Source organism: Chiloscyllium plagiosum, unplaced genomic scaffold (genome assembly GCF_037043375.1).
Source record: "Chiloscyllium plagiosum isolate Xiang-an unplaced genomic scaffold, Cpla_swu_hap1 HiC_scaffold_9, whole genome shotgun sequence".
Classification (NCBI taxonomy): domain Eukaryota; kingdom Metazoa; phylum Chordata; class Chondrichthyes; order Orectolobiformes; family Hemiscylliidae; genus Chiloscyllium; species Chiloscyllium plagiosum.
The window spans coordinates 72,298,398-72,324,699 of NW_028270147.1; the positions used below are offsets into that span (position 1 = coordinate 72,298,398).

The following is a 26,302-nucleotide window of genomic DNA, read 5'->3' on the forward strand; positions in this document are numbered from 1 at the left end:
AATTCTATGCTCTTCTAATTTTGAAGGATAAACAGCCTGTTGTACCTCTGATTGGGGAGAAGAATTGATGCTTGCAATTTCAATGGCTGTTTGCTGACATAACCCTCAATGTCGTAGGGTTACTGCTTGTCAGCTTCCACAACCTGTCATTACCACTGTGAAAGGCCTTTTGACTCACAGTTTGATTGACAGCTCTAAGACAGTTTAAAGGGGTTAGCTGTCTTTGATGTCATGCCAAGAATAAAATGTTTCTGTTTAGGATTAAGAAATTGAGGGGAATTAGTTGTATTGTACGAGCTTTTATCAGTAAGGATATGCTCTTTTAAAATGATGAGTTCTGTATTTTATTTTATCTAGCATTGGTCCTGAACTCTACCATTGAAGAATACTGGATGAGTTATCATGCAGGGTATAAAGACAAAATGCAGAGTGTGCAGAAAATGGGTTGGCAGAAGTTGGTATGGGACTATATAAGGAGTTGGCATGTGGGCTTGCCTTGCTCTCCTCTCCCATAACTTGCACTGACAATTGGCTCAGTCATATAACCAAGCACAGAGGTGGCTGTGCTATACAACAGGCCTCAGTCAAAGGTGCATGCATCTCGCTGTATGTCAGGTGGCATGTTACTTTAATGTCTGTACTATGCAGTCTCAAGATTTGTGCCAAACACAGAGCATTTGCAGCAAGGAGTGCGAAATATCCCCAGAGGCCCGTAACCCGAATGAATGAACAAACATCACTTTCCTCACTGATTCCAACAATAAACAAAACAATGTATCTGCAAACATTTTTAGTCAGAAGTTCCAAATAGATCACCCATCTCAGTTCTTCCTGAAGTCCTCGGATGGTGAAGGCTAACACAAGGGGACATAGCTTTAAATTGAGGAGTGATAGATTTAGGGGTAGTTTCTTCACTTACAGAGTAGCAGGAGTGTGGAATGGCCTGCCTGCAGCAGTAGTAGATTTTAAGGGCATTTAAATGGGCGTTGGACCTACAAATGGATAATAATGGAACGGTGTAGGTTACATGGACATCATATTAATTTCACAGGTTGGCGCACCATCAAGGGCTGAAGAGCCTGTACTGCACTGTAACGTTCAATGTTCTATGTTCCCCAGTTTTACAGATGTTAGTCTTGACTCAATTTGATTCACTCCATGTTATATCAAGAAATGGCTGAAGACACTGGATTTTGCAAAGATTGTGGGCCTCTATCTCATTCTGGTCTTAGTAATGAAGACTTGTACTCTGGAACTAAGCATGACCCTAGCTAAGCTGTTTCAGTACAGTCACAGCACTGACATCTCCTTGATTTTGTGGAAGATTTCCCAGATATTTCCTATCCACAAAGAGCAGGACAAATCTAATATGGCGAATAACCAGCCCATCAGTCATCAATCATCAGTGAAGTGAAGTATTGTTGACAGTGTTATTAAGCAGTGTTTCTTTAATAATCCATTCAGTAATATTCATTTTGGGTTGCACATGGCCCATTCATCTCCTGACCTCATTACAGCCTTGATCCAAACAAAGAAGAGCTGAATTCTAGAGGTCAAGTGAGAGTGATTAGTGAGTGAAGAGTGCAGCATCAAGGACCCCTACCAAACTTGAAGTCAAAAAGAACCTCCATTAGGTGGCGTTACAGTTAATATGAAGGATGATAGTTGTGGTTGTTGTTCGTACCATGGCCGCTGCAGGTGTTCCTCAGAATGATGTTCTACACTCAACCATCTTCAGTGACTTCATGAAACCTTGAAATAGATATATTTCTGATGAAAAGCAGGATAAAGGGCTGTGGGGAGCAGGCAGGAAAGCGGACTTGTGACCAGGATAGGATCCACCATGATCATGTTGAATGGTGAAGTGGGCTGAAGGGTTGAATTGTCTACTTCCATGCCTAATTCCTATGTTCGAATGAATGACACTCCTTCCAATATAAGATCAGAAATGGGAATGTTCTCTGATGATTGTACAGTATTCATTCGTACCCTTTGTAATTTGTGAGATACTGAAAAAGTGTAGCAGGGCCTGGGTGACATTCAGGTTTGAACTGATGTGGTGAAGTAACATTTGTGCCACAAAAATACTAGGTGATGATCATCTCCTAGAAGAGAGAATCTCACAAGTGCCTCTTGACATTCAGTGGCATTACAATACCTGACTCCCCTATTATCAACATTCTCAAGGTTACCATTGACTAGAAACTGAACTAGACCTGCTATATTAATATTGTGGCTGCAAGAATTGATCAACGCATCAAAGTTCACCTGATTCTCCAAAACTATAAACACAAAGAACCTACAAAATACATATTGAAGAGAATAATGGAATATACCACATTTGTTTTGGGCAAGTATTGCTCCAATAATACTCAAGAAGTTTGCCACCATGCACATCACAGCAGCTCTCTTGACTGACACACTATTCACCAGCTTAAACATTTACTCTCTCCAAACTGCCTTAGACCCACTTAAGTATGTCACTATAACACAATGAGTCAGAAGTCCTCATTTGCAATGACTCAATTTGTTATGTTCCCAATATTTGCATTGAAGTTTCTGTCGTGTTAGTTTCTGATGTGGTAGTTGTAGAAAGTTACTCAATGCATTTTCACAAGATCAACAACCTTTGGAAACAAACTAATGCATATCTCAAGAATGAGTATACCTCGCACATTCAGTTTGTTTATCAATTAGTATATGTAAGTAAAATTTTGACATACATCATTTGATATTTGAAGGATCCTAGGAAACATGCAGGCCCTCATGCATTCCATTTAGAACAGCAAAATCATCCTCCGTAAGAGAAAACTGGAATACCTATGAGGTAGTGAAGTTAATAGACTTTCAGTATTCCTTAAAATTAGTAAGTAAATAGGAAACCAATGTGCAACAATAGCTTTTTTCTTATCATAGCATTATTCTTTAGTTAATTTTAACAATTGTAAGATAAGATCATTAGTGAATGTACTGAGGTGGTTTAGAAAAAACACTGCTTCAGAATTGTTTTGTTGCCATCAATTGATAAACTTTAATACAATTTAGAAATGCGTTCTGTTGGAACTCTTGGGAGCAGCATGTGGATTTATGTTTACCATTCCTAACACAAGCTCTTGATCTCATGAGCCAGCTATCAGATGAGGGAGATTCTAACATCAATTCCTCACAGAGAATTGCTGGCTCATGCTAGCCAGCTCCCCCATGCCTATGAGTGACTGACTGAAGAACGGATGCTAGTAGCATGTCATGTGCTTCCTTGAAATGAGGAACTAGGCCTTGATTGGTGACACATAAATAGACAAACAGAAAATCATCCTTTGGCTGTGCAGTGACATAGCTTTTATGATACCTGAATCTTGATGTCTTTGGTACTAACACCTTGTCTAGGATTCTGATTTACTGTTGTGAATACTTTGAAGCTGAAATCCTGTTGCTAAATTACACTAATATTCTATGACAACTATTCAATTGTTCAACACGTTAAAACTCTTCGACAGGGAGTCTGTTATTTGTTGGTATGAATACTTTGTGCCAGTAATTCGATAGATACAGGAAGAAGATACTCAGTGCAAATCTGTTCTACCCTTCAATTAATATATTTGAAATTCTACTTATCCCTTGTTACCTTTACCTGATAAAGTGTATGCCTTTGTAGTCATAACAATTTCAATCCAACCAACAGCCACAGTCTTCTGCAGCAGTGAGTTCCAAATGTTCTCTACCATTTATACGGAACATATGCCTCCTGATTTCAGTCCTGAATGGCCTAACACTAATTGGTCTGGACTTCCACCACAATAGAAAGTAACGTTGTTTTATCTACCCAATGATCTTGTTAACATTTGAACTGAATCCATTTAGGCACTGAACATCCTAAATGAATCTGAACCGTAGTCCATCAAGAGCAATGTTTCCTTCCAGTGGTCTGATGCCTTAAACTGAACTCAGTAATCCAGCTGGGGGCTAATCAAGCTGTTAAGCAACTGAAGCGTAATTTACTCAAATTTCAATTCAACAGGATAAAAGCCAACATTTCATTTGTATTACCAACTTTTCTTTGTATCTGTGCACGAGTATGTAGTGATTTGTGCACCTGAACATTGAAATCCATTGCTCCTTCACGGGTCCCAGTGCATATCTCCATGAAGAAAATTCAATTGCTCACTAAGCACTAATACACATGGCCAACATGTTAGTGAATAATGTGCATTAATAATAATGATTCACATTTGTTGTTGTTGTAACTTGTGGCTGTAATTCTCAGGCTTTTTGACTGACTGAAACTCTGTGTCGTTGCTTTTCTGAACAGTTCTAAAGCTTTCTGCCAATAATTCTGTCACTCGCCGTCATGAACCTTCTGTTTGTCATTGCTAATCATTGAAGCCAAGGCTTTTTTTCCAGTGATTATATAACTTGTTGCTGTAAAGATACTCTATCAGTAATTCTATGAATTGCTAGTATTGCTAAGTCACTGAGTATTAATTCCAAAAAATGACAGTCTTTTCTTTCATAGCAAGAACTATCAGTACAAAAACATTATTGCTTATAATAAACCTTTCGACCAGACTGCAGGGATGTTAGACGTTAATGTGGGAGCGGTGCAGAACTATTTATAAAAGACAATGTCATAAAGTGAGAATATTTTAAAAATGCAATTTTTTTCAGAAAAAAAAACTTACCTGACAGTTTTCCCAAATCCTCTCTTTCTTGGTAGACTTCGGAATGGTGACAACTCCATTCTTGGTTTTGAGATAAAGAAATTAATCACAAGTTGAATGATCAATTCATCCTGAGTTAATACAAATCATTTTGTGTCTCTGTCTCTACTTTTCTATTATTTAAACATCAGTCCTTTCTTCAGATAGTGAAAAGGAAATGGCTCACTTAGAGTGTATACTAATAAACCTTCCACATTAATAGCCATTCTTTTTGAGAGGTTATTAAAACAAAACAAATTCTCAAAATTTTGTGGAAGAGCAAAGACGTAGGATCTTTTCCCATAACATTCCCATGGTTAATACACTGCATACATACAGCACATCACATAGTGTTTACATACATCAGGATTAGGATATTATTAACAGTGATTGTGTATAATTGGGTTATTACATTATAAACTTTAGTTACATGTATAGTAGTTGTGTATAGCACGGTTAGTATATTATATAAAGTGGATATGGGCCAGGTGCTGGCAGGTGGGACTAGATTGGGTTGGGATATCTGGTTGACATGGACAAGTTGGACTAAAGGGTCTGTTTCCATGCTGTACATCTCTATGACTCTAATGGTGACCATGAAACTATCATGGCCTGTCATAAAACACTATCTGATTCACTCATCCATTTACAGCAGGAAATCTGTCATCTTTAAATGTTAGTTTGAGACCTACAACAATGTGGTTGACTTTTAAATGGCCTTGAAAATGATCTAACATGCCACTCAACTCAGGGGCAATTAGGGATCGGCATAAATACTAGGCTTATCAGCAATGCCCATATCCTGTGAAGGAATTAAAAAAGCAGAGTTAGTATGTTACTTACATGGGTTGCTACAGAGGATTACATAGAGCAGAGTTTATTATATATTAAATATAGAGGATCTTATCATTACATACTTTAATTACATACAGCAGAATTGGTACACTATATGCATTAGTTACATGTAGCGTGTTCAGTACAATATACAAGTCAATTACATATAGCAAAGTTGTAAAGAGCGTGTTTTGTTTTTCTAAATTGTGGGTTGAAATGAGAAAGAACTGTTTTAAAACTAGTGTTTTAAAGGAATCTACATGATTTGAAAAACAAGTAACCTGAAGCTTATGGCAAACATTGTGTAAACATCGGTTTGAACAAGTAGTTATTGAAGTGGTTGCAGATGAATTGGAGCTGAGGGGTGGTGTGCAATGATGAAGTTGGGTGACTACAAGAGGTTTGTTGATCTGTGGACTATTGACCAGTTATTGAAGATAAAAGGCTTTTGCTTGCCAAGAACTGTGTGAATGATTCTCAGGGAATTGAACTGAAATCAAACTGAATGTTTGATTTTTCTCCTATACCTAAACACAGATACCTCTGAGAAAATCCCAAGTTCCTGTAGAATATGTGTGCCAAATATTTAGAAACTTCTCAACACCATAAACATTTCATTTCATGTATGTTTACAGTCACTTAACAGAATAATAGGGTCTTGCAATAAGCAATATTTGAATGCCTGCTCCATTACTACAGAATATCAGAACACACGAGACTGTGTCACTCATTATTAATAAACAATTACAAATTCAAAGGATAAACAGCACAAGGAATACTTATTATCATTGCTCTGTATTATTAAAGAACTGCACATTACTGGGAAGTGGAAACTAGTAGACATTCGAATAGACAATCAAATATTTTCTGATTAGTTGTGGAAATTTCATTGCAGAGTTATGGTTGATTTTTAAAAAAATTCCATTCTTATACTCATCATTGTGACTGATATTAGTGCTGTGGAGTCGAAGGTACTGAAATGGAAACTCCTAGAGTTAGTCAGTCTATCTCAAATACAGCACAGTTAAGTCCAGTTAAAATCTGATTAACCTGCGCCAATTGCAAAATAGCATTCTCTATTACTGTATACAAATGTGAGATTCACTATTTGAATGCCAGTTTTTCCTCAATGGGTTTGCTAATTTATGGACATATTTAAGTCTTTTGTTTTCACTCACCAAAAACTGGGGTGAATCAGCCTACAATAATCTCCAGTTGGGTTGTTAAAACCAGCATACATTAGACTAACATCCCATCTAAATTTGAATCCAAGTACTACAATGAAAATGTAACCCTGCTAAATGTCAGAGCTCCTCAAATCTGGCATTTTGAGCTTACCCAATTTAAATTCCTCCACCATTTGCAGCTGTGCCTTCAGCTCTGGAATTCTCTCCTAAAACATCTTCCCCTCTTTTTATTCCTTTAAGAGACTTGTCATTAGCTACTACTTCAATTCATCTTTTGGTCATCTGTCCTAATATATCCTTAATACTTTGTTACCTCGAATGCATTTCTGCCTGGGCTTACATATTCTACTCACATTATAACTGTTAGAAGCAGTTCAGAAAAGTTAGACTTGGTTCATTCCTGGGATGAAGGGCATATTTATGAAGAAGGGGTTTTTGGACTAATAACCCTAGGAGCTTAGAAGAATGAGAAGTGATATTATTGAAACATGTAAGATCCTGAGCAGATTTCATAGTGTGGATGCCAAGAGTTTATACTTTTGTGGAGGAGACTAGAACTAGGGAACAATTTAAAAATAAGAAGTCTTCCTGTTAAAATGGAGATAAGATTTTTTTTTTCTCTCAGAGCACCATTAGTGTATGCAGTTCTATTCCCCAAAAGACAGTGGAGGTTGGGTCTTTGAATTTATTCATAGCTGACTTAGATATATCTTTGAAAGATAAGGTGATGGGTCCAGACAGGAAAGTGGAGTTCAGACTACAAGATCAGCTACGATCTTATTGAATGGTGGGTAGGCTGAAAGGGCTGAATAACTTACCTGTGCTCCTAGATTCTATGTTCCTTCAGAAGTTATTGGTCATCTGTAGACATTTTTAAAAATTCATTTGCAGGGAATGTGGGCTTCATCGGCTTGGCCAGCATTTATTGGCCATTCCTAATTTCCCTTAGGTGGTGAGCTGCCCTCTGGAGCTGCTGCAGTCCATCTGATGAAGGCCACAGGGAGGGAACTCCAGGAATCTGACCCAGTGAAACTGAAGGAACACTGATGTCTTTCCAAATCAGGGCAGTGAATGGTGTTGAGATAATCTTGTAAATCTGCTCCTTTGAGATGAAAATGGTCCTGGATTCCAGCCCCACAAGCTCTAAGTTGGCTACTCAAGCATGCCTAAATTAAATCTCTCCACCACTGGGAGTGATGCCTTCAGCTGCATAGATCTTAGGCATTGGAATTCCCTCCCTAAACCTCTCAACCTCTCCTTCCAACTTCAAGATTTTTTTAAAAAATCTACATCTTTGATGAAGCTGTTAGTCTTTGGCCCTCATATTTTACATGGCTAATATAAGAGGTCCATTATAGTATTCCACTAAAGCAATTTGTTAAATTTTATTATATTAAAAGTACTATTGAAATGCAAGTTTCTACTGATGTAATCCATTGGACGATCCAGGGTCCATCTCAGTCTGTACACACTCTCCTAACCTGCAACATTTTAAATCTGAAAAGCATTCAGCTCATGTCTGTGCTATCAAGTCAGCTTTTGGAGTATTCAAAATTACTGACAGTGGATATTTCAAGCCTCACAGCAGCACCCAGTATTCTTTATATAATCACCTATTTTAGAAATATTCAAATTACTGTTAACATTTAATATAATTAGAACTTTTTGAAGGATTGTTTTTAGTATCACTAATGTTCTTTCATTCAAAACAACTAACGTGTTTTGGTTTGTGACTAAACTCCAGATACGGTTTTATCATCTGAGAAAAAGTCAACCAATTAGAAATTACGGCAATGTACATCGGAGAAAAGATTTGACTTACTTGTATGCTCCAACGGATACAGATTTGAGAGGGTGAGCAGTTATATTTCTCTGACATTTTGATGATGTCAGGATGTGACAAGGCCTGTCCTTTAGCTAGTGGGCAGTACCCTTCAAAGACTATTCCATGGCTTCTACAGTAGTCCACTAGTTCTTGTGGCCGTTGGAAAGGATGATATTCAGCCTGTGTAACATACAACAGTTGTACAGCATGTACAGTAAATCACAATACACAATCACATAGCCAGAGCACAGATCTACAAGTTAACCCATTCACTTTTGCAGAATATTGTACTAAATTCAAATTCTTCTCCTAGATATACAATCTCCAATTTTTATACAGTGCAATTCAAGTGACCTCAAACTCCAGTACAATGTTGATCTTTTAAAATTTGTTTATACAGTATTTCATTATTTTGGTTAGTTTCTTTATTTCACTTCCATTAGGTACCCCCTTGTCACATATTCTGGGGGTAAATTTGAGGTGGACAGCCAAATGGTCAATCTTTCTATCCTGGAATAATTTTCCTACAGTTGGCTGATGGGACATATTTAAGTGTGGACATGGACATCTCCTATTCTGTCCATGCAGAAGAGCTTTATTATGATCAGCTGAGGTGAGTAACTTTCAGTACAAAACATCATCAGCCTAAAACTGAATGTAACATCACATTCATGAGGGATCCTGCTCAGCTACTGTGTTACATTTTGCTGTGTTGTGATTGTGATTAAAATAGTTAAAGTATCAACCAAAAATGTCACAGTGTTACAATCTTCAGCAATCCAATATTTGTCTAAATGTACAAAGTGGTTCTCTTGTAGCCACAGTTAAAGCATGTAATCCCTCATTTTTCTGTGTTGCCCTTTAGGTTGCTTCACTGACTCTATCCCTTTTGTGACTTCTTTACTCCTGCCTTCATTTAATATTGCTGTTCTCTTATCTATTTTCATCCTGACACTTTTTTTTCATTCATTTTACCAGGCATTCTGTGGAGGGAGCTGCTGATTTTCCAAGACAGGCACAAGGATTACATAGGCCTGGATCTTCTGAGCAGCTGCAGTAATTGTCAGATTGCCACTGAGCTCTTGAATTCCCCTGACTTACACTGCAATTCCTTTCTACTAAGGACCTTTGAGACTGCTTTCACAGAAATAAGCAGCAGAACATCCCCCAGGGAATTCAATCAGAGGTGAGTAGCTCAGGGAAGACAGGATATATCCTGTCTATACACCACTTGTGATGAAATAGGTGCAGACGTAGACCCTTCAGCCCTTGATTTAAAAAATTCAATTTAATGGATGGATGATTGTGTGGTTGGACAGGGGAGCAGGATGAGTGGATAGTCAGATCAGTGAGGAAATTGAGTTTAGTTAAGAGTGTCATTGGGTGGCTGGAGGGTGTTCTTCAGTTAGGGATAGTAATCAAGTTGGGGTGTTGATCAAGAAGACCTGCGATTAATAAACTACTTCATCTCGCAAATTCCATCCTTGTCCCACACTCACCGTAAACAGAGGAACCTCGATTATCCGAACGAGATGTGCGGGCACTATTTCGTTCAGATAATTGATTATTCGATTAATTGATTTCCTCGGGGGCTCAGAATTTTCTGTGAAGTCTGCTCCCCGTTCAGGAGATGAAGCAGCAGCACACTGCGCGCGAGCCCTGACCCCCTGCCCACCCCCAAACCCGTCAGCCTCCGACACTCCAGGGAAAACAGCACCAGCCTATTTAGCCTCACCCTATAGCTCAATCCTCCAACCCTAGCAACATCCTTGTAAATCTTTCCTGAACCCTTTAAGTTTCACAACATCTTTCCGATAGGAAGGAGACCAGAATTGCACGCAATATTCCAACAGTGGCCTAACCAATGACCTGTACAGCCGCAACATGACCTCCCAACTCCTGTACTCAATACTCTGACCAATAAAGGAAAGCATATCAAACGCCTTCTTCACTATCCTATCTACCTGCGACTCCACTTTTAAGGAGCTATGAACTTGCACTCCAAGGTCTCTTTGTTCAGCAACACTCCCTCGGACCTTACCATTAAGTGTATAAGTCCTGCTAAGATTTGCTTTCCCAAAATGCAGCACCTCGCATTTATCTGAATTAAACTCCATCTGCCACTTCTCAGCCCATTGGCCCATCCGGTCCAAATCCTGTTATAATCTGAGGTAACCCTCTTCGCTGTCCACTACACCTCCAATATTGGTGTCGTCTGCAAACTTATTAACTGTACCTCTTATGCTCACATCCAAATCGTTTATGTAAATGACAAAAAGTAGAGGGCCCAGCACCGATCATTGTGGCACTCCACTGGTCACAGGCCTCCAGACTGAAAAACAATCCTCCACCACCACCCAAACATCTTCTTCACATCCACTCTATCCAGGCTTCTCAGTATTCTGTAAGTTTCAATCAGATTCCTCCCTCTAACCTCCATCAAGTACAGACCCAGTGTCCTCAACCACTCCTTATACGACAAGCTCTTCATCCCCAGGATCATTCTAAAAAACCTCCACTGCAACCTGTCAACATCAGCATAACCTTCCTTAGAAACAGGACCCAAAACTGCTCACGATATTCCAAATCCTGTCTGACCAGAACCTTATACAGCCTCAGCACTATATTTCTGTGGTTGAATAATAACCCTTTTGAAATGAATGCTAACACTGCCTGTACCTCCACCTATCTATGTGTCATTTGTAAACTTAGCAATACTGCTCTCAGTTCCCGCATCCAGATCTTCAATGTGTAACATGAATAGGTGTGGTCTCAACAATGACCCCTGTGGAACTCTATTGGTCACCAACTGCCATCCTGAAAAAGAATCCTTTATCCCCACTCCTTGGCTTCTACCAGTCAATCAATCCTTTTTCCATATGAATACCTTGCGTAACACCATGGACACATCCTATTTAGCAGCCTCCTGTGCAGCACCTTGTTAAAAGCCTTCTAGAAATCTAAATGGATCACAACCACTGGCTTGCCTTTGTTTTACTTGTGCCTTATCTCCTCAAAGAAATCTAACAGATTTGTCAGGTATGACCTCCCTTTGATGAAGCCCTGCTGACTCAGCCCTATTTTATCATGCACTTTCATCCTTAATAATGGATTGTAAAATCATACCAACCATTGAGGTCAGGCTAACCAGCCTGTAGTTTCCTGTCTTCTGCCTTTCATCCTTCTTAAACAAGGGTGTTACATCAGCCATTTTTCAGTCCTGTGTGACCCTCCCTGACTCCAGTAATTCCTGAGAGACTACAACCAATGCCTCAACAGTCTCCTCATCTATCTCTTTCAGAACTCTGGGGTGTAGTCTGGATGATTTATCCACCTTCACACTTTCCAGCTTCCTCAGCACCTCTTTCATGATAGTCATTGCACTCAAGTCTGTCCTCTGACTCTCTTGTAGATCTGGTATGCTGCTGGTGCCTTCCACTGTGAAAACTAATGCAAAGTACCTTTTCAGTTCTACTGCCATTTCTTTGTTTCCCATTATTACTTCCCTAGTCTCATTTTTCAGTAGTCCAATGTCCACTCTTGCTTCTCTATTTCAGATATCTAAAAAAATTCTTGAATGTTCTTTTATATTACTAGCTAGCTTACTGTCAGCTTTTTTAGGTATCGCATGCTTGTTTTAAAGGCTTCCCAGTCCTCTGGATTCCCATTAATTTGACCACATTGTATGCTTTTTCTTGTACTTTTATGCTGGCCCTGACTTCCCTTGTCAGCCTGGTTGCCTCTTCCTCACATTAGTGTGTTTCTTATTCCTTGTGATGAATTTCTCCTGAGCCTCCTGAGTTACCCCCAGAAACACCTGTCATTGCTGCTCCATTGTCTTCCCTGTTAAGCTCCCTTTCCAATTAACTCTGGCAAGCTCCTCTCTCATGCTTTTGTAGTTACCTTTACTCAATTGTAGTACCATTACATATAATTCCAGCTTCTTGTCTCAAACTGGAGGGTGATTTCTATCATGTTATGGTCACTGTCCCCCCGAGGGGTTCCTTCACTTTAAGCTCCCTTATCAAGTCTGCCCCATTATACATCACCAAACCCAGAACTCTGGTGCGCTATACTACAAGCTTCTCCAAAAAAACAAATCTTATAGACATTTGAATTCCTTGTCTTGAGATCTGCTACCAATCTGATTTTCCCAGTCCACATGCATATTGAAGTCCCCCATGGTTATTGTAATAGTGCCATTCTTACATGCCTTTTCTATCTCCTAATTTATTTTCTGTCCCACATCCTGGCTACCATGAGAAGGCCTGTACACACTCCCATCAGGATTTTTCTTTTATTGCCATTGGTGAGCAATTCCTGAAAGGCCTATATTAGCTCATCATAACATTCCCAACATTTCCCTGCCCACCTCCTCCGCTTCATTCCCAGGCAATGTGCTGGTGAGGAATACCTTTATCAATCTGCCAGTTTCAAAGCACATTTTAAATTCAGTGTATAACAGTAAAGTATCAAAACCTTGAACACACATAAAATGAAACCACTTCAATTATCATGTTATAAAGCATCTTTCAGGGGATTTTGAAACAAGAGCATTCCAAGTAACAACAAGCACGGTACAAAAAGAGGAATGTTGGTAAATGCTTTCACTTTATCTGCTGCAAGTAAAGCCAGGCTGAGTGAACGGTATGTCTTGTTTATGCAGCATTCATAGAATTACTTAAATGGAAGGAAACAATTACAAACCGTTATAATAGTGATTACTCATTTGGTTTCCTGTCCTCAAAATGGTACATTTTAAACAGTTTGTCATTGTGGTACATGCCTTAGTCAGACACAATACAGCTCTGATATTAAGGAGTTTAATGCATTTCTGACACTTGCTGCAGAAAATGTAACAATTTGCTTGCCACATCACAAGAGTGAGTTGCAAGGGAACTCTCCTATTCTCCATCTACAGAACAAATAATCTGGTCAACGTTCAGCTTCCACTTACTACAAATCAAGATCTTAAAGGCCAAGTGCAGACAAGAGATAAATAAAAAAAAAATGAGCGGAAGAATAATTACTAGCAGGAAAAGAGTTCACAAAGCAGACACATCCAGGACAGTAACTTTCCTACACAGTTATGACTGGGACTTAAATGTAATATCAGAAATGAAGCTTTGGGAATTGGAAAAATACACACTGTTCTCAGACATGGATTTCCTCTCTTCCCACCCTCACTGAATTCTCTTTCAAGCTACATCCTGCCAAGAAAGATGCAATGTGATGCATGTGCCATTGCGGCTATATGGAATAGGCTTTTAAACAAGTCTTTTTTTTTTCTGTAATTTTTAACAGATTTGTTCACCCTGACATAGGCTACTGCAGTGTACCTGGTGAGGCAGAAAGTGTGGTGATAGAAAAGCACAGCTGGTAAGGCAGCATCCGAGGAGCAGGAGAGTTGACATTTCAAGCCTAAGCTCTTCTTCAAGAATGTTGGTGGTGGGGGGGGGGGGAGCTAGGGGGCTAAGAGATAACTGGGAAGGGTGGGCTTGAGTGGAAGGTGGCTAGGAATGCGATAGATAAGTTTGGTGGGGCAGGAGCAGGCGGAGATGATGGGTCGACTGGGGCAGTCAGGTTCGTGAATTTTGGGTAAGAGGTAGGACTGGGTGGTGCAGGGTTTCCAGACTATGAGGTTGGAGGCTGTGGATGGGAGATCCTCCTGAGGTGATGAGGTTGTGCATGGTCTAAGAGATGATAGTTTGGTGATGGGAGGTGAGGTTGTAGTTGAGGGAGCAGTAGGAGGAGGTGTCCATGAGTTGGTGCCTGGTTTCAGCAGTGTACAGATCGGTGCACCAAACTACCACTACGTTTCCCCCTTGTCTGCTGGTTTGATGGTGAGGTTGGGATTGGAGCGGAGGGAGTGGAGGACTGTGCATTGCAAGCATGGGAGGTTGGAGTGGGTGAGAGGACTGAGCAAGTTGAGGCGGTTAATGTCATGGTGGCAGTTAGAGATGAAGTCAAGGGCGGGTAACAGAGCAGCATGGGGTGTCCAGGTGGATGGGGTATGTTGGAGGCAGGCAGAGGGGTACTCTGAGAGTGGGTGGGAGTCCTGATGGAAAAAGTAAGCACAGAAGCGGCAGAAGAGAAGTTCGATGTTGCAACACGTGTTGAATTTGTTGATTTGGGAGCATAGTGGGACGAAGGTGAGGCCTTTACTAAGGATTGATTGTTCATCCTCAGTGATGGAAAGGTCTGGGGGGATGGTAAAAACATGGTAGGTCTGGGGGCTCAGACCTGATGTAGAGCTGGAGTTGGGAGTGGAAGTGGAGACTGCCTCTGGAGTGGGTGTGGTCATGGTATTGTGGGTGACATCACCAAAGGAAGTGACACACACCGTGGGGGGTCGGGGGTGTCGGAAGTGGTGCATTCAAGTGGCATCCGCAGGGGTGGAAGTGATGTTCCGTGTGACACTCGTGATGTCTTCGGTGGCAGCTACGTGTTCATCAATGGTGTTGTGGTGAGTGACATCAGTGGGGGTGGCAGTGGCTGAGGCAGTGGCAACTATGGGGGCAGAATTGATGTGATGGGGAGTCAGCGGTGGTCTCGGCGGCAGCGGTTCTGGTGGCGATCGCGGCAGTGGTTGTCTTGGCGGCGATCACGGAGGCGGTGTAGTCGGCAGTGGCCTCACCATAAAACCAGTGAACAAGGGGGGGGCACAGTCATAGTTTGGTGCACTGACCTGTACACCAACTAAGGGACACCTCCTCCTACTGCCCCCTCTACTACGACCTCACCTCCCATCACCAAACTATCATCTCCCAGACCATCCACAACCTCATCACCTCAGGGGATCTCCCATCATCTCTGCCTGCTCCTGCCCCAATGAACGTACCTCTGCACAGCTTGACACTGTTCTTTCCCCTTAGTCAGGAATCTCGCCACATACATTCGGGACACCACCCTTGCTCACCACTTCTTTTGGTTCCCTGGCCCCGAACGCCTCAACTTCACAATGGACATCCAGTCCCTGTACACATTCTTCCACCATGATGAAAGCCTCCAAGCCCTCTGTTTCGTCCTCTCTTGCTGACCCAACCAGTACCCTTCTACCAACAAACTCATTCGATTGGCTGAACTGGTCCTCACCCTCAACAGTTTCTCCATTGAATCCTCCCACTTCTTTCAGATCAAAGGGGTAGCCATGGGCACCCACATGGGCCCCAACTATAGCTGCCTCTTTGTCAGATACATGGAACAGTCCATCTTCCATAGTTACACTGGTTCCATTCCCTGCTTTATCCTCCGCTACATTCATTGTATCAGCGCCACCTCGTGCTCTTGTGAGGAGATTGAACAGTTCGTCAACTTCACGGAAACCTTTCATCCTGACCTCAAGTTCACCTTGACCATCTCGGACACCTCCCTCCCCTTCCTGGACCTCTCCATTTTCATTTCCGCAACCAACTTAACCTGGACATCTACTTCAAACCACTGACTCCCACAGCTGCCTGGACTACACCTCCTCTCACCCCATCCTCCTGTAAAAAGCTATCCCTTACTCCCGATTCCTCTGCGTCCACCGCATTTGCTCCCAGGAGGATGAATTCCAATCCAGAACATCCCAGATGGCCTGCTACTTCAAGGACACCATTTTCCTCCCACATGGACAGCAATGTACTCCAGCGCATCTCCTCCACTTCTGACACCTCCGCACTTGGACCCCACAACTCCAACCGCAATAAGGATAGAACCTCCCTGGTCCTCACCTTCCAACCCACTAGTCTCCAGATAAAATGCATCATCTTCTGCCATTTTCTCCACCTAGAGTCAGACCCCACCATCAAAGATATATATTCCCTCCCCAGCATTCTGTAGAGATCATTTCCTCTGTGACTCCCTCGTTAGGTCCTCGCCAACCCACCCTCCAATCCTGGCATCTTCCCTTGCCACCGCAAGAGGTGTAAAACCTGCACCTATACTCCCCCCACATCTTCATCCAAGGTCCCAAATGATCCTTCCCCATGTGGCAGAGGTTTTTCTGCACATCCAAACACCTCATCTACTGTGTCCTTTGCTCTTGATGTGGTTTCCTCTACACTGGAGAGACAGGATGCCAACTTGTGGAATGTTTCAGAGAACATCTCCAGGAACACGTACTAAACACCCCCACTGTCCTGTGGCTGACCACTTCAACTCCCCCTCCCACTCCACCAAGTTCTGGGCCTCCTACACTGCCAAATGCTGGCCACCCAACGACTGGAGGAAGAAACCTCACCTTCCGCCTTGGGGCCCTCCAACCACATGGATTCAATGTCGATGTCACCAGTTTCCTCATCTTCTCTTACCCCCACCTTATCCCAGATCCAACCCTTCAAGACGTCACCACTCTCTGGAATTGTCCTACCGGACCATCTTCCTTCCGACCTATCCGCTCCACCCTCGGCTCCAACCTATCACCATCACCCCCAGCCTTCATCTACCAATCGCATTCCTAGCTACCTTACCCTCATCCCCGCCCCCTTCCCATTTATCTCTCAGCCCCCTTGGGCCATCCCCTCATTCCTGATGAAGAACTTAAGCTCGAAATGTTGACTTTCCTGCTTCTCAGAAGTTGCCTGAGCGGCTGTGCTTTTCCAGCACCACACTTTTTGACTCTGATCTCCAGCATCTGCTGTCCTCACTTTCTCCTACTTGGTGAGGCAGTCAGCTGATGCACTAGAAACCACCAATGAACAAATTCAACTCAAATTTTGAGTGGAAAGAAATGTAATGGCTTTGCCTGCAATTCAATGTAAGAATGGCTGTGGCAGAGGTTCAAAAGAAGACACACCAACCTCTGAAGCTTGCAAATGCTGTACTGTCAAACTGGCCCTGATATGATGTAATATGGATATATCTAAAGAGAACAGTACTTGGGGAAAAATTTGGGGAAAAACTGATTTAGCTTGATTCTCCAGGAGTAGTCTGTGTAGTACTGCTCAAAATGGTGCTATGTAAATTAATTTCTCCCAGTTTTTTTTTGGTGGGATCTGGGTATTGTTGGCTGGGCATTTATTAACTTTTCCCAATTGTGTGGCAAAGGCAGTGGCCAGCTGTGTTCCTGAATCAATGCAGTCCTTGGGTTGCAGAGAAACCCATAATGTTGTAAGGAATGTAGTTCCACGATTTTGATCCTCAGACAATGAAGGAACAGCAAAATGGTTCCAGGTCAAGATGGTGTGTGACTTGGAGGAGAACTTGCAGATGCTCCTGTGCAGCTGCTGCTATTGCCCTTCCAGGTGATCGAGGTCACAGGTTTGGAATGTGCTGCCTAAGGAGTCTTGGTGAGTTACTGCGGTACATCTTATAGGTGATATACACTGCTACACTCTATGTTGGTTGTGAAGCGAGCAAATGCTGAAACCTATCCTATTTTATCTGCACCAGGACTCAATAGCTATTGATGAGGCTAGTAAACACTCTGTCAGTCTCAAAACATGTTCTCTGCGTGCTTCAGTTGTATTCTAATCCTTTATGTATATGATTAAAGTGAAACTTTTTACAAGAAATACCTCAACAACAAATATTGCATAATTGAAATCTTTGAATATTTACTCCGTGTAAGCAGATAATATCTCCAGGTATCCTTTAGTCAGACGTCAGTTGTGATACACCCTTCCCTTTCCTTTTCCTCTCAGTTAACCACTAACTGGCACTTTGGTGCACGATCAAATGACCATTTCTGAGTTTAGCAAGCAATAAGAATTATAAGAAAGAAATGCCACCCCCACCCCAGCTTTTCTGAGCACTGTCAATCAACACCTATTTAGTAGCTTAATTATTTTATAAAATTTTTGTAAACTAGTTGATTATCTATGGTTTTGCACATAGGGAAAGAAAGTTTTGAATCCCAATGTCAGCATCATAAAAAACACTAGTTCTGAAGATAGTCATATTGGGCTCAAAGCATTAACCCTGTTTCTTCCCCCCAGAGATGCTGCTGAATTTCTAAGCACTTGCTGTTTTAATTTAAATTCAATGCAGATCGAGGTCATAAAATACTCTTGGACTAGGATACAATGATGAGATGCTTTCCCTAATTTAAAGTCACTCATTCTGTTTTTATTTTCATTTTACCATGTCGTATGTTTACAATATATAATGATCTTAGTTATGCGAATTAGGCTACAGTTATTTTTCTCTCCAGTTAACAATGACAACTCAACAATAACTTGCATTTACATTGTGCCATTAATACAGTCAAAACATCCACAATTATAGGGATATTGCTGCACAAAATGTGATGACAACTCTCATAAGAAAATATTAGGACAGACAACAAAAAAGTTGGTCAAAGAGATGGGTTCAATGCAGCATCTTAAAGCACAAGGAAGAGGCATTGAGGCAGAGGTTTATTATGAATGGACTTCAAGAATTTGTGTCATAGACAGCTAACGGCATATCATTCAATGGTGGAGTGATTAAGATCAAGGATTCACAAGGCTACGTGTTGATAGAGCACAGAGATGATGATGGGTTGAAAGGCTGGAGGATACTACAGGGAAGAAAACTTTAAAGTTGAGGTGTAGTCAGAATAGGAGTAGTGTTGGTCAGCCAGCATGCGGATGTTGCTGAATGGAATTTGATACAAGTTAGCATACAGCAACAGAGTAATCAGGTGTTAATACCTTGTAGTTAGATGGAGTAGAAATTAATTAGAGCATGCGCCATACTCGAAGTTTCAGTTATGTTCTCTGGCTTACCTGCCAGTCCTTAAAGTGCTTGCTTTATATTACTAAGTTTCAGTTTTTTATAAATGGAATTCTATATGGAACCGGTAGGAGCAAATCAGTGGGGTTATGGAATCCATAGTAATACTGGATGCTGCTTCTGGTCTGAACTGAAACACAATACTAGTTTTGATTGCTTCTGTCCATCCAAAGATTTAAAAGGACTTGCTCAAAGTTCAATCTTCCTGAATTTGTGATTTTACAGAAATGAAGCGTAGGCGTGATTTGGAAGCAGCCTTGAGCTTCTGTGTTTAGGCATGTGTTTCAGAGTCACTGTTGATTTGTGTAGCTTCTGGCACAAAATCAAATTTCCTACTCTGTGCAGCTGTCAATTAAGATTAGTTTAATTAATAACAGGGTGTTTCTTTTATAATTAAACTCCTTTTTAAAAAATAAAATGAAGTGAAAAAGATCACATTGTGGTTTTCCCAGCCAGCTGGAAGTAAGTATGAAGAAGAGTATGGGAAGAGAAGTCACAAAAATTGATTTGGCAATCCTGTCATAATCCCCAGTGCAGCTTACGTTCCCAAAGGTGGGATTGAAGGAGAGCAGGAAACCCCCTTGAATTTAATGGTTAAGTATTAAAAATTGGTTCAAATTGTTAAGAAGGCAATTATTAGCTGTTAAATGACATAAAATCTAATTTTAATTATGCTCTTCGCAAAATAGTACAAAATGATTTTTTACATGGAAAAGTAGTAGGTCATGGAATGCTTGAGGAAAAACAGACACAATATGAATTATTATGAGGCTTCATAAGGGAGCTGAACAAGCATTTGGTTAAAAATGTTTTAAATGACTATGGGGAAAAAGGCAGGAAGTGGGGGTTAGAGGTTAGATATTTCAGACAGTATAATGTGTCAAATAATCTTCTGGAGTTCTATGAAATTCTATACTGTATAATATGTAGTAATAAGACAGAATGAACCAAATAAAAACAAAGCAGGGAATCAAAACAGAACCTATCAGTGTATTGTCCCATGGACCTTTATTACCAATGGCCCTACCAAACTCAGTTAACCACCTGAGGAAAAGTTCAGTAAAAGTTCCCTGAGGCAGGGTGACCATTGAACTTCATCGGGTCCAGTGACCTTTCTGAAATAATTGTCCTTTTTAAAGGAATTTGGTTGAGTTGGGAATGAAAGATAGTCATTTCATGCCAAGTAAAAGTAAGAGTCTGATTCTTTGCAAATTACTCTGACCAACAATTCACCTCATAGACCTCCTTTTGACAAGTGGATCTTGTGGTCTGATGGATATTGGCCTACTTATGCACAAAGTAAATTTATATTGCATTGGATGATTTAACTCGCTAGTCATTGTAAAAGTGTTTTATCTGACTTACTGTAAGCTAAACCACTGGGGAGCCACTAGTGATATGAGGAATATTGATTTAAAGAAATTAATAATTGAGTGAATTTTAAGAGCAAAGTTCTATAAAAATTCATAAACAGTAATGTCTTTAAAACAACTGAAGTATGGTTGACACTTATCAGAAAAGTACAAGGTAGACAGTCTTTGAAATTAGTGTAGCAGATTTAATTCGTTTACAAACTTTTCACAATGTGCCTCCTCAGGTAAAATGAACTGTGACACTTCACTAACTACTAAAAGTTGGCATAATGACTATGTGAGATTTCATTTATTAACATGGTGTTTGGCTCAGAGGAACTGGCGAAAAATGTAAATCCTCAAAATTGGATACCCATGGATACTTGTTCCTTGGAAACTAGCCGCGAGTCTTTGATGTTTCTCAGGTCAAAACCATCTTGTGGGAGCCTCGAGGGTTACCTGATCTGACAATCAAGCTTCTCCAGCTTTGTCTTTGGCATCTAGGTTAACTATATTAAATAGACTTGCCAAATAACTTGATTGAGTCTTTCAATTAGATAATTGTGACCACCTGTCCTTGAAGTGATTTTTTAATGTACCAAGTAACAATTTGTACTGCTACAAAATAGATTTTAAAAATTTTCAGTAAGGAGATAGATTCTCTGTCAGCTTTCAGTAACCAAATTTAACATGACTAACCAGGCATCATAAATAATGAGGTAGTAAAACTATACTTCTTACTTGAAACTGCCTGAACTCCCTTTCCATCACAAGCCCATTCTATGTGACCCAATACAGCTTGGTGTGTTTCAGGCAGAATAAGATGGATAATTTCAGTAGAGAGATCTTTTGGGTGAATTTGACTGAATGGCACGAATTCTAAACATCACAGTTACCCCTACTGACACTGCATTCTCTTTCTAAAGGGTGATCTTTAGGGACTGCAAGATAATACTGTTATTTCTAGGAATTTGTAATTCTTCTAAATCCATAAGCAGGGAACAGATTGGTATGATAAGCATGTGTTTTTTCCCAGAAACAATAAAATTTGGTTTGCTTGAGGATCTGCAACCCAGTAGATTGAGGGTAAAAATATTTTGAGATTTATTTTAAAAGCATAAACGTAATGCAGCATGTTCATTATCAGTAGGTTTCTGCTGTGGATCTTCATATAACTGAGCACAACCAAACCGCAGCTCTTAGAGCATGTGGAACAGGGATTTGGAATTACTTCTTTTTCTTTTACCATTAAGATGTTATAATGCAAAGCGCAATGAAGATTGATGTGAAAGTTGTCACAATGTTTAATGATTGGGAGCAAGCTCCTCCCAGTCATTAAAATGAATGCTGCTGTGCTTCAAGGAAGCTTCATGGTGTCTTTGTTGTATTTATTTTCTTTGTCCCGTTTGAGATCACTGGCCATTTAAAAGTTCAGTATGCAGAATCTAGCTTTTGCTGACTGGCAGAGATCTTTAAAAGTTCTTGTCAAGGTCTTACTGCCATAGTTTGTAGAAAGCTGAGCTAACATTGCCTGATCCAGTTTCAGATCTCCTCGTTAATGTTCGCCTTTTGAGCAAGGTGGCTTCCAAGGCATGGAAAATTATCACTATATTCCATCGTCTCCCCTTGAACATGTGGCAGCTGGAGTATTTAACTGACTAGATCTGGGTTGATACGAGAGTTTTGTTTTGGAAATATTCAAGGATAGGCCAAGTTTCTTGAGTGCAGAATTTAAAAGATAGAGGATGATTTGAAATTCAGCACAGAATGAACACTGACACAGCTGAATACTGCAGGTCATATATGTCTTCGGTCGTGTTTAGTTTGGCATGAAGATGACTCGGGTTAAAGTAGTTTTAATCAGATGATATTTAATATTCACACCAGTAGATAGTTCATCTTTGAGGTGAATAAATACTGTTAGGTAAACTGTAAATAATATGAGGGCAAGCAAATAGTCTTCCTTAACATCAGTCCAGATTTTGAAGGTGTCTCCCACTCAAAACAACTGTAGTCACATCGTCATGAACTAATTGCAGGATTGTGACGGATTTTCTTGGACATGCAGATTTCTGAAGAACAACCCACAGACCGTCCTGATTTACTGAGTCAATGCTTAGATCAGATAAATAACTACAATGGAGAGTTCCTGGTGTTGTTCTTGACATTGTTCTTGGAATTGCCTGTCAGCAAAGAGTATGTAATTGATTCATCTGAAAGGTCTAAAACCATACAATGACGCTGACAGGATTTCCTCAGCCACAGGAAGTAGGTGACCAGGAGAATGCACATCAGGATTTTCTCTCCTATGGACAATAGGGAAACATTTTGAGTTTCTACAGGATAATTTATCTCCCTTCTTGAACTTAGTTATAACCGTTGCATTCATGAAATCAGTTTTTTTTCCCTCCCAAATATGCAGGATGAGAGCTTGCAGCGTTGATTTGAAGACCTCAGCTGGCATACCATTGGGCTGCAGGCTTTGTTAATTTTCATCCGCTTGATTGCTTGCTGCAGTTCTCCTATAGATGGTGGGCCATCCATGGATTGTTCTAGAGGATAGCCTGAGAGTATCAGCTAACACTGTGTATTCACAGTTGAAGAATTGTTGGAGAGCTCATTCCAGTACTGAAAGATGGCATAATCATCCTTAAGAAGAGAGACACCATCCTGTGGGCAAAAGGGTTTTGTTTATTTCACCCTGGTCTACACATCAACTCAGTAGCTCCAAGAAAGCTTTGCATGTTTTGGCAGTCAGTGTACTGTTTGACGTCTCAAGCTTTCTCTTCCTACCACTTATCTTTAAACTCTGAATTTGTCTTTGGGCATCAACTTTATGCTGTGAGAATTCTGCCTTCTTTGGGTTGTTCTGACAGGCAATGAATGTTGCCCATTTTTCCTCCAGGATATCACATGCTTCCACATTAATTTTGTTGAACCAGTCCTGGTGACAACAATGATCAGGTCAGAGCTGTTTGGTACAGCTGACTCAGTTTGATTCCATTGTTCTGGAATTGAGTTGTGCGTATAGACTCTCCAGAATGACTTTGAACAGCTTTTGCCAAAAGACATTTTCTCTTCAGTTGGAATGCCTTAGGGCCAAGATGTTGATCTTTCTTCTCTTGTACTTTTGGTTCTGCGATGTCCCTTTGCTGAGTGGATGTTCATTATTAATCGAACAAGCTGATGTCCAGCCTAGCAGGCAGCCATCCCCAGATAGATTAAGTGATACAGGTATCACTTAGACCAGGGCTACCCAAAGTAGGGATTTTGGGATTGTGAAATATGGGGTTGCAGTGGCCACTGTGGAGATCTGACTGAGTAATAGCAGCTGCGTTACTGCTTCTGGGAAGCTGTCAGAGCTGTCACCTCAGATTAATAACATTTCTAAATCTTCAAAGCAAGTCAAAATGGAGAAAAAGTTTCAGAAGCACTGACCTAGATATTTGACTTGAACAATTACATGACCCAGGAGGTGCTGATGCATTGACCTCGGATACTTTCATGCGGTTTTGTATTTGATTGTTATTTTGGTGTTAGATGGTGTTTGTTTTATCAACGCCATGCTGAAAATACTTCATCAGAAGGAAGGCATAATTTGCATTGGCATTTCCCACCTTATTTTTCCAAATGGTTCTTCTGGGGATATTAGAGACAATACTGGGATTCATTGGGGGGGGGGGCGGTTAGTAGCATAGTTAATGTCAATAGTCTAGTAATCCAGAGACTCAAATTTATTCTTTGAGGACATGGTTTCAAATCCCATCACGGCAGCTAGTGTAAGTAAATTAAAATAATAAAATACAGACATGATGGGCCGAATGGCCCCTTTCTGTACTGTAAAATTATATGATTCTATGAAAACTTGCAATTCAAAGGTGGCTTCAGTAACTCCAACAACACTCAAGAAGCATGATACCATCCAGGACAAACAGACTTCTTGACTGGCATAACATCATTATCTTCAACATTCTTCACCCCCCACCAATGTATAAGTTGTGACAGTTTCTATCATCTGCAAGTTGTACTGCAGCAATCCATCAAAGCTCTTTTATCAGCACCTTCTAAATCTACAACCGTATACAACCTCTGAAGTTTGCTTGAGGATCAGGGAGTGTTTACATAGAAGTTTTGTCCATGGATTAAATTGGCAATATACAGTAATAAGGTAGAATTTAAGTGGTCTGTGGTAGGAGGGAACCTGACAAGCTTTTTCTCATTAAACCCTTGCATATTTTCCTGCATTACAAATATTCAAAATGCTGCAGCCTCTCACCTGATTGACATGTGGGATGATGTCACAATCTTCCTTCAGCTGCTCTAAATGAGAAATGAGGAAATTGCTCACGCCAATGGATCGACATATCCCTATGAGAAACAACGTGCCGGAGAATTAGTTACATGTCAGAGGATATCCTGAATTAAACTACTTTCAGGATTGAAAAGATGCAGCTGCAGCAGTATATGGAACAATAGAAATTTTCAGAGAAGAGCAAGAACTTAATGCGTAAAGGTCCAAGTAGACACTGTACTTTAAATGCCTGTGCCATCAAAAACCCTTTAGGAAATAGTTTTCTAATACAAACATACTGCAGCTTCCTGATGAATCATGCTAAGTGCTGGGAAAATCTAATGAGGCATAAGCAAAAAAAAAACAATTAGAAATGCATCAGCATCAAAAGAAGGAAACTATGTTTTGTGTACTTGCCAAATTTATACGCAACTATAAGGAACAAATGAAAGGGTCACAAGCAAGGACAAAGAGTTCCTAACAATCACAAATATATTGGCTCTGTGTCAGTACTGAATGTGCTGGAGTTTCATGTAATATACAGCAAATCTGAATAAGTCTAGCATTAACAGCCAAGTATTAAGGTTAAAAGTTTAATTATAAACAAAGAGACCAGGAGTTACAACAGTAGTTTGACTTTTAGCCTTAAATAGTATGAATAAAGTCAAAGCTCCATTTTTTTCCCCAAAAGATTGTTAAAATACAAGTTTTGTTCGCATTAATAAACTCTAATAAATTTCAATGACACTACTTTTAAAACATAAAATTCTTGAGAATGCGAGTGTTCCAGCAATTCAGCAATATGCTGCACATTACAGTATCAAATGGCAGAAAGTCTTTTGCAAAGTTGCCTATTTACTTCAATGCATTGAGTAGATATTTCGGTTTATAGGCTCAAGAATATTTTGATGTCGACGCAGTGATGTCACCAGACTTAAATTATTAACTTTGCATTCTTCCCACAGATGATGCCAGACCTGCTGAGTTTCCCTGAGAATTTTATGCTTTTATTTCAGATCTCTAGTGACCGCGGTTCTTTGTTTTATTTTCAGTGAATACCTTTATCAGGACTGGCAAAGTTTCTTACTCAAATCATTAACTTGCTTTTCTCATTCAGGTGTCTGTAGCTTTCCAGTTTAAGTTAAAGTTAAGTTTAAATTAAGTTAAGTTTGATATCGCTGCATAATCATATTGATATACAATATTCATGTTTACCTTTCTGAATGAATAATGATAACCAATCGTTGTGCATTGCATTAAAGAAACTCACCACTAAATTCACAGCAGGCAGGCATGACTGAATTACCTTTATTTACATCTGTTCAATGGAACAGAGGTTAGTTCTTACCACATACTGCACTCTGTCACAATTTAAAGGAAACAATTTATACATGAAAATGTAAAATTTATGTGAATGT

The 26,302-nt window shown here is 40.3% G+C and overlaps 1 protein-coding gene across 5 annotated transcripts in view; it reads right to left on the bottom strand.

The window, feature by feature from the left end:
- Positions 1-26,302, bottom strand: part of LOC122554520 (putative oxidoreductase ZK1290.5) — a 111,442-nt gene that overhangs the window by 11,157 nt on the left and 73,983 nt on the right. For 3 of the 5 annotated variants that reach the window (XR_015758175.1, XM_043699665.2, XM_043699666.2), the window contains exons 4-7: positions 24,870-24,961; positions 8,541-8,723; positions 4,680-4,739; positions 2,724-2,820 (exon numbers count right to left, since the gene is read on the bottom strand). Coding sequence is in view for 4 of the 5 variants with exons in the window: in XM_043699665.2 (XP_043555600.2) it covers positions 2,746-2,820; positions 4,680-4,739; positions 8,541-8,723; positions 24,870-24,961 (410 nt within the window). In the remaining variant the exon portion in view is untranslated. The remainder of the gene's footprint in view (positions 1-2,723; positions 2,821-4,679; positions 4,740-8,540; positions 8,724-24,869; positions 24,962-26,302) is intronic. The other 2 variants (XM_043699664.2, XM_043699668.2) reach the window with 1 other exon arrangement.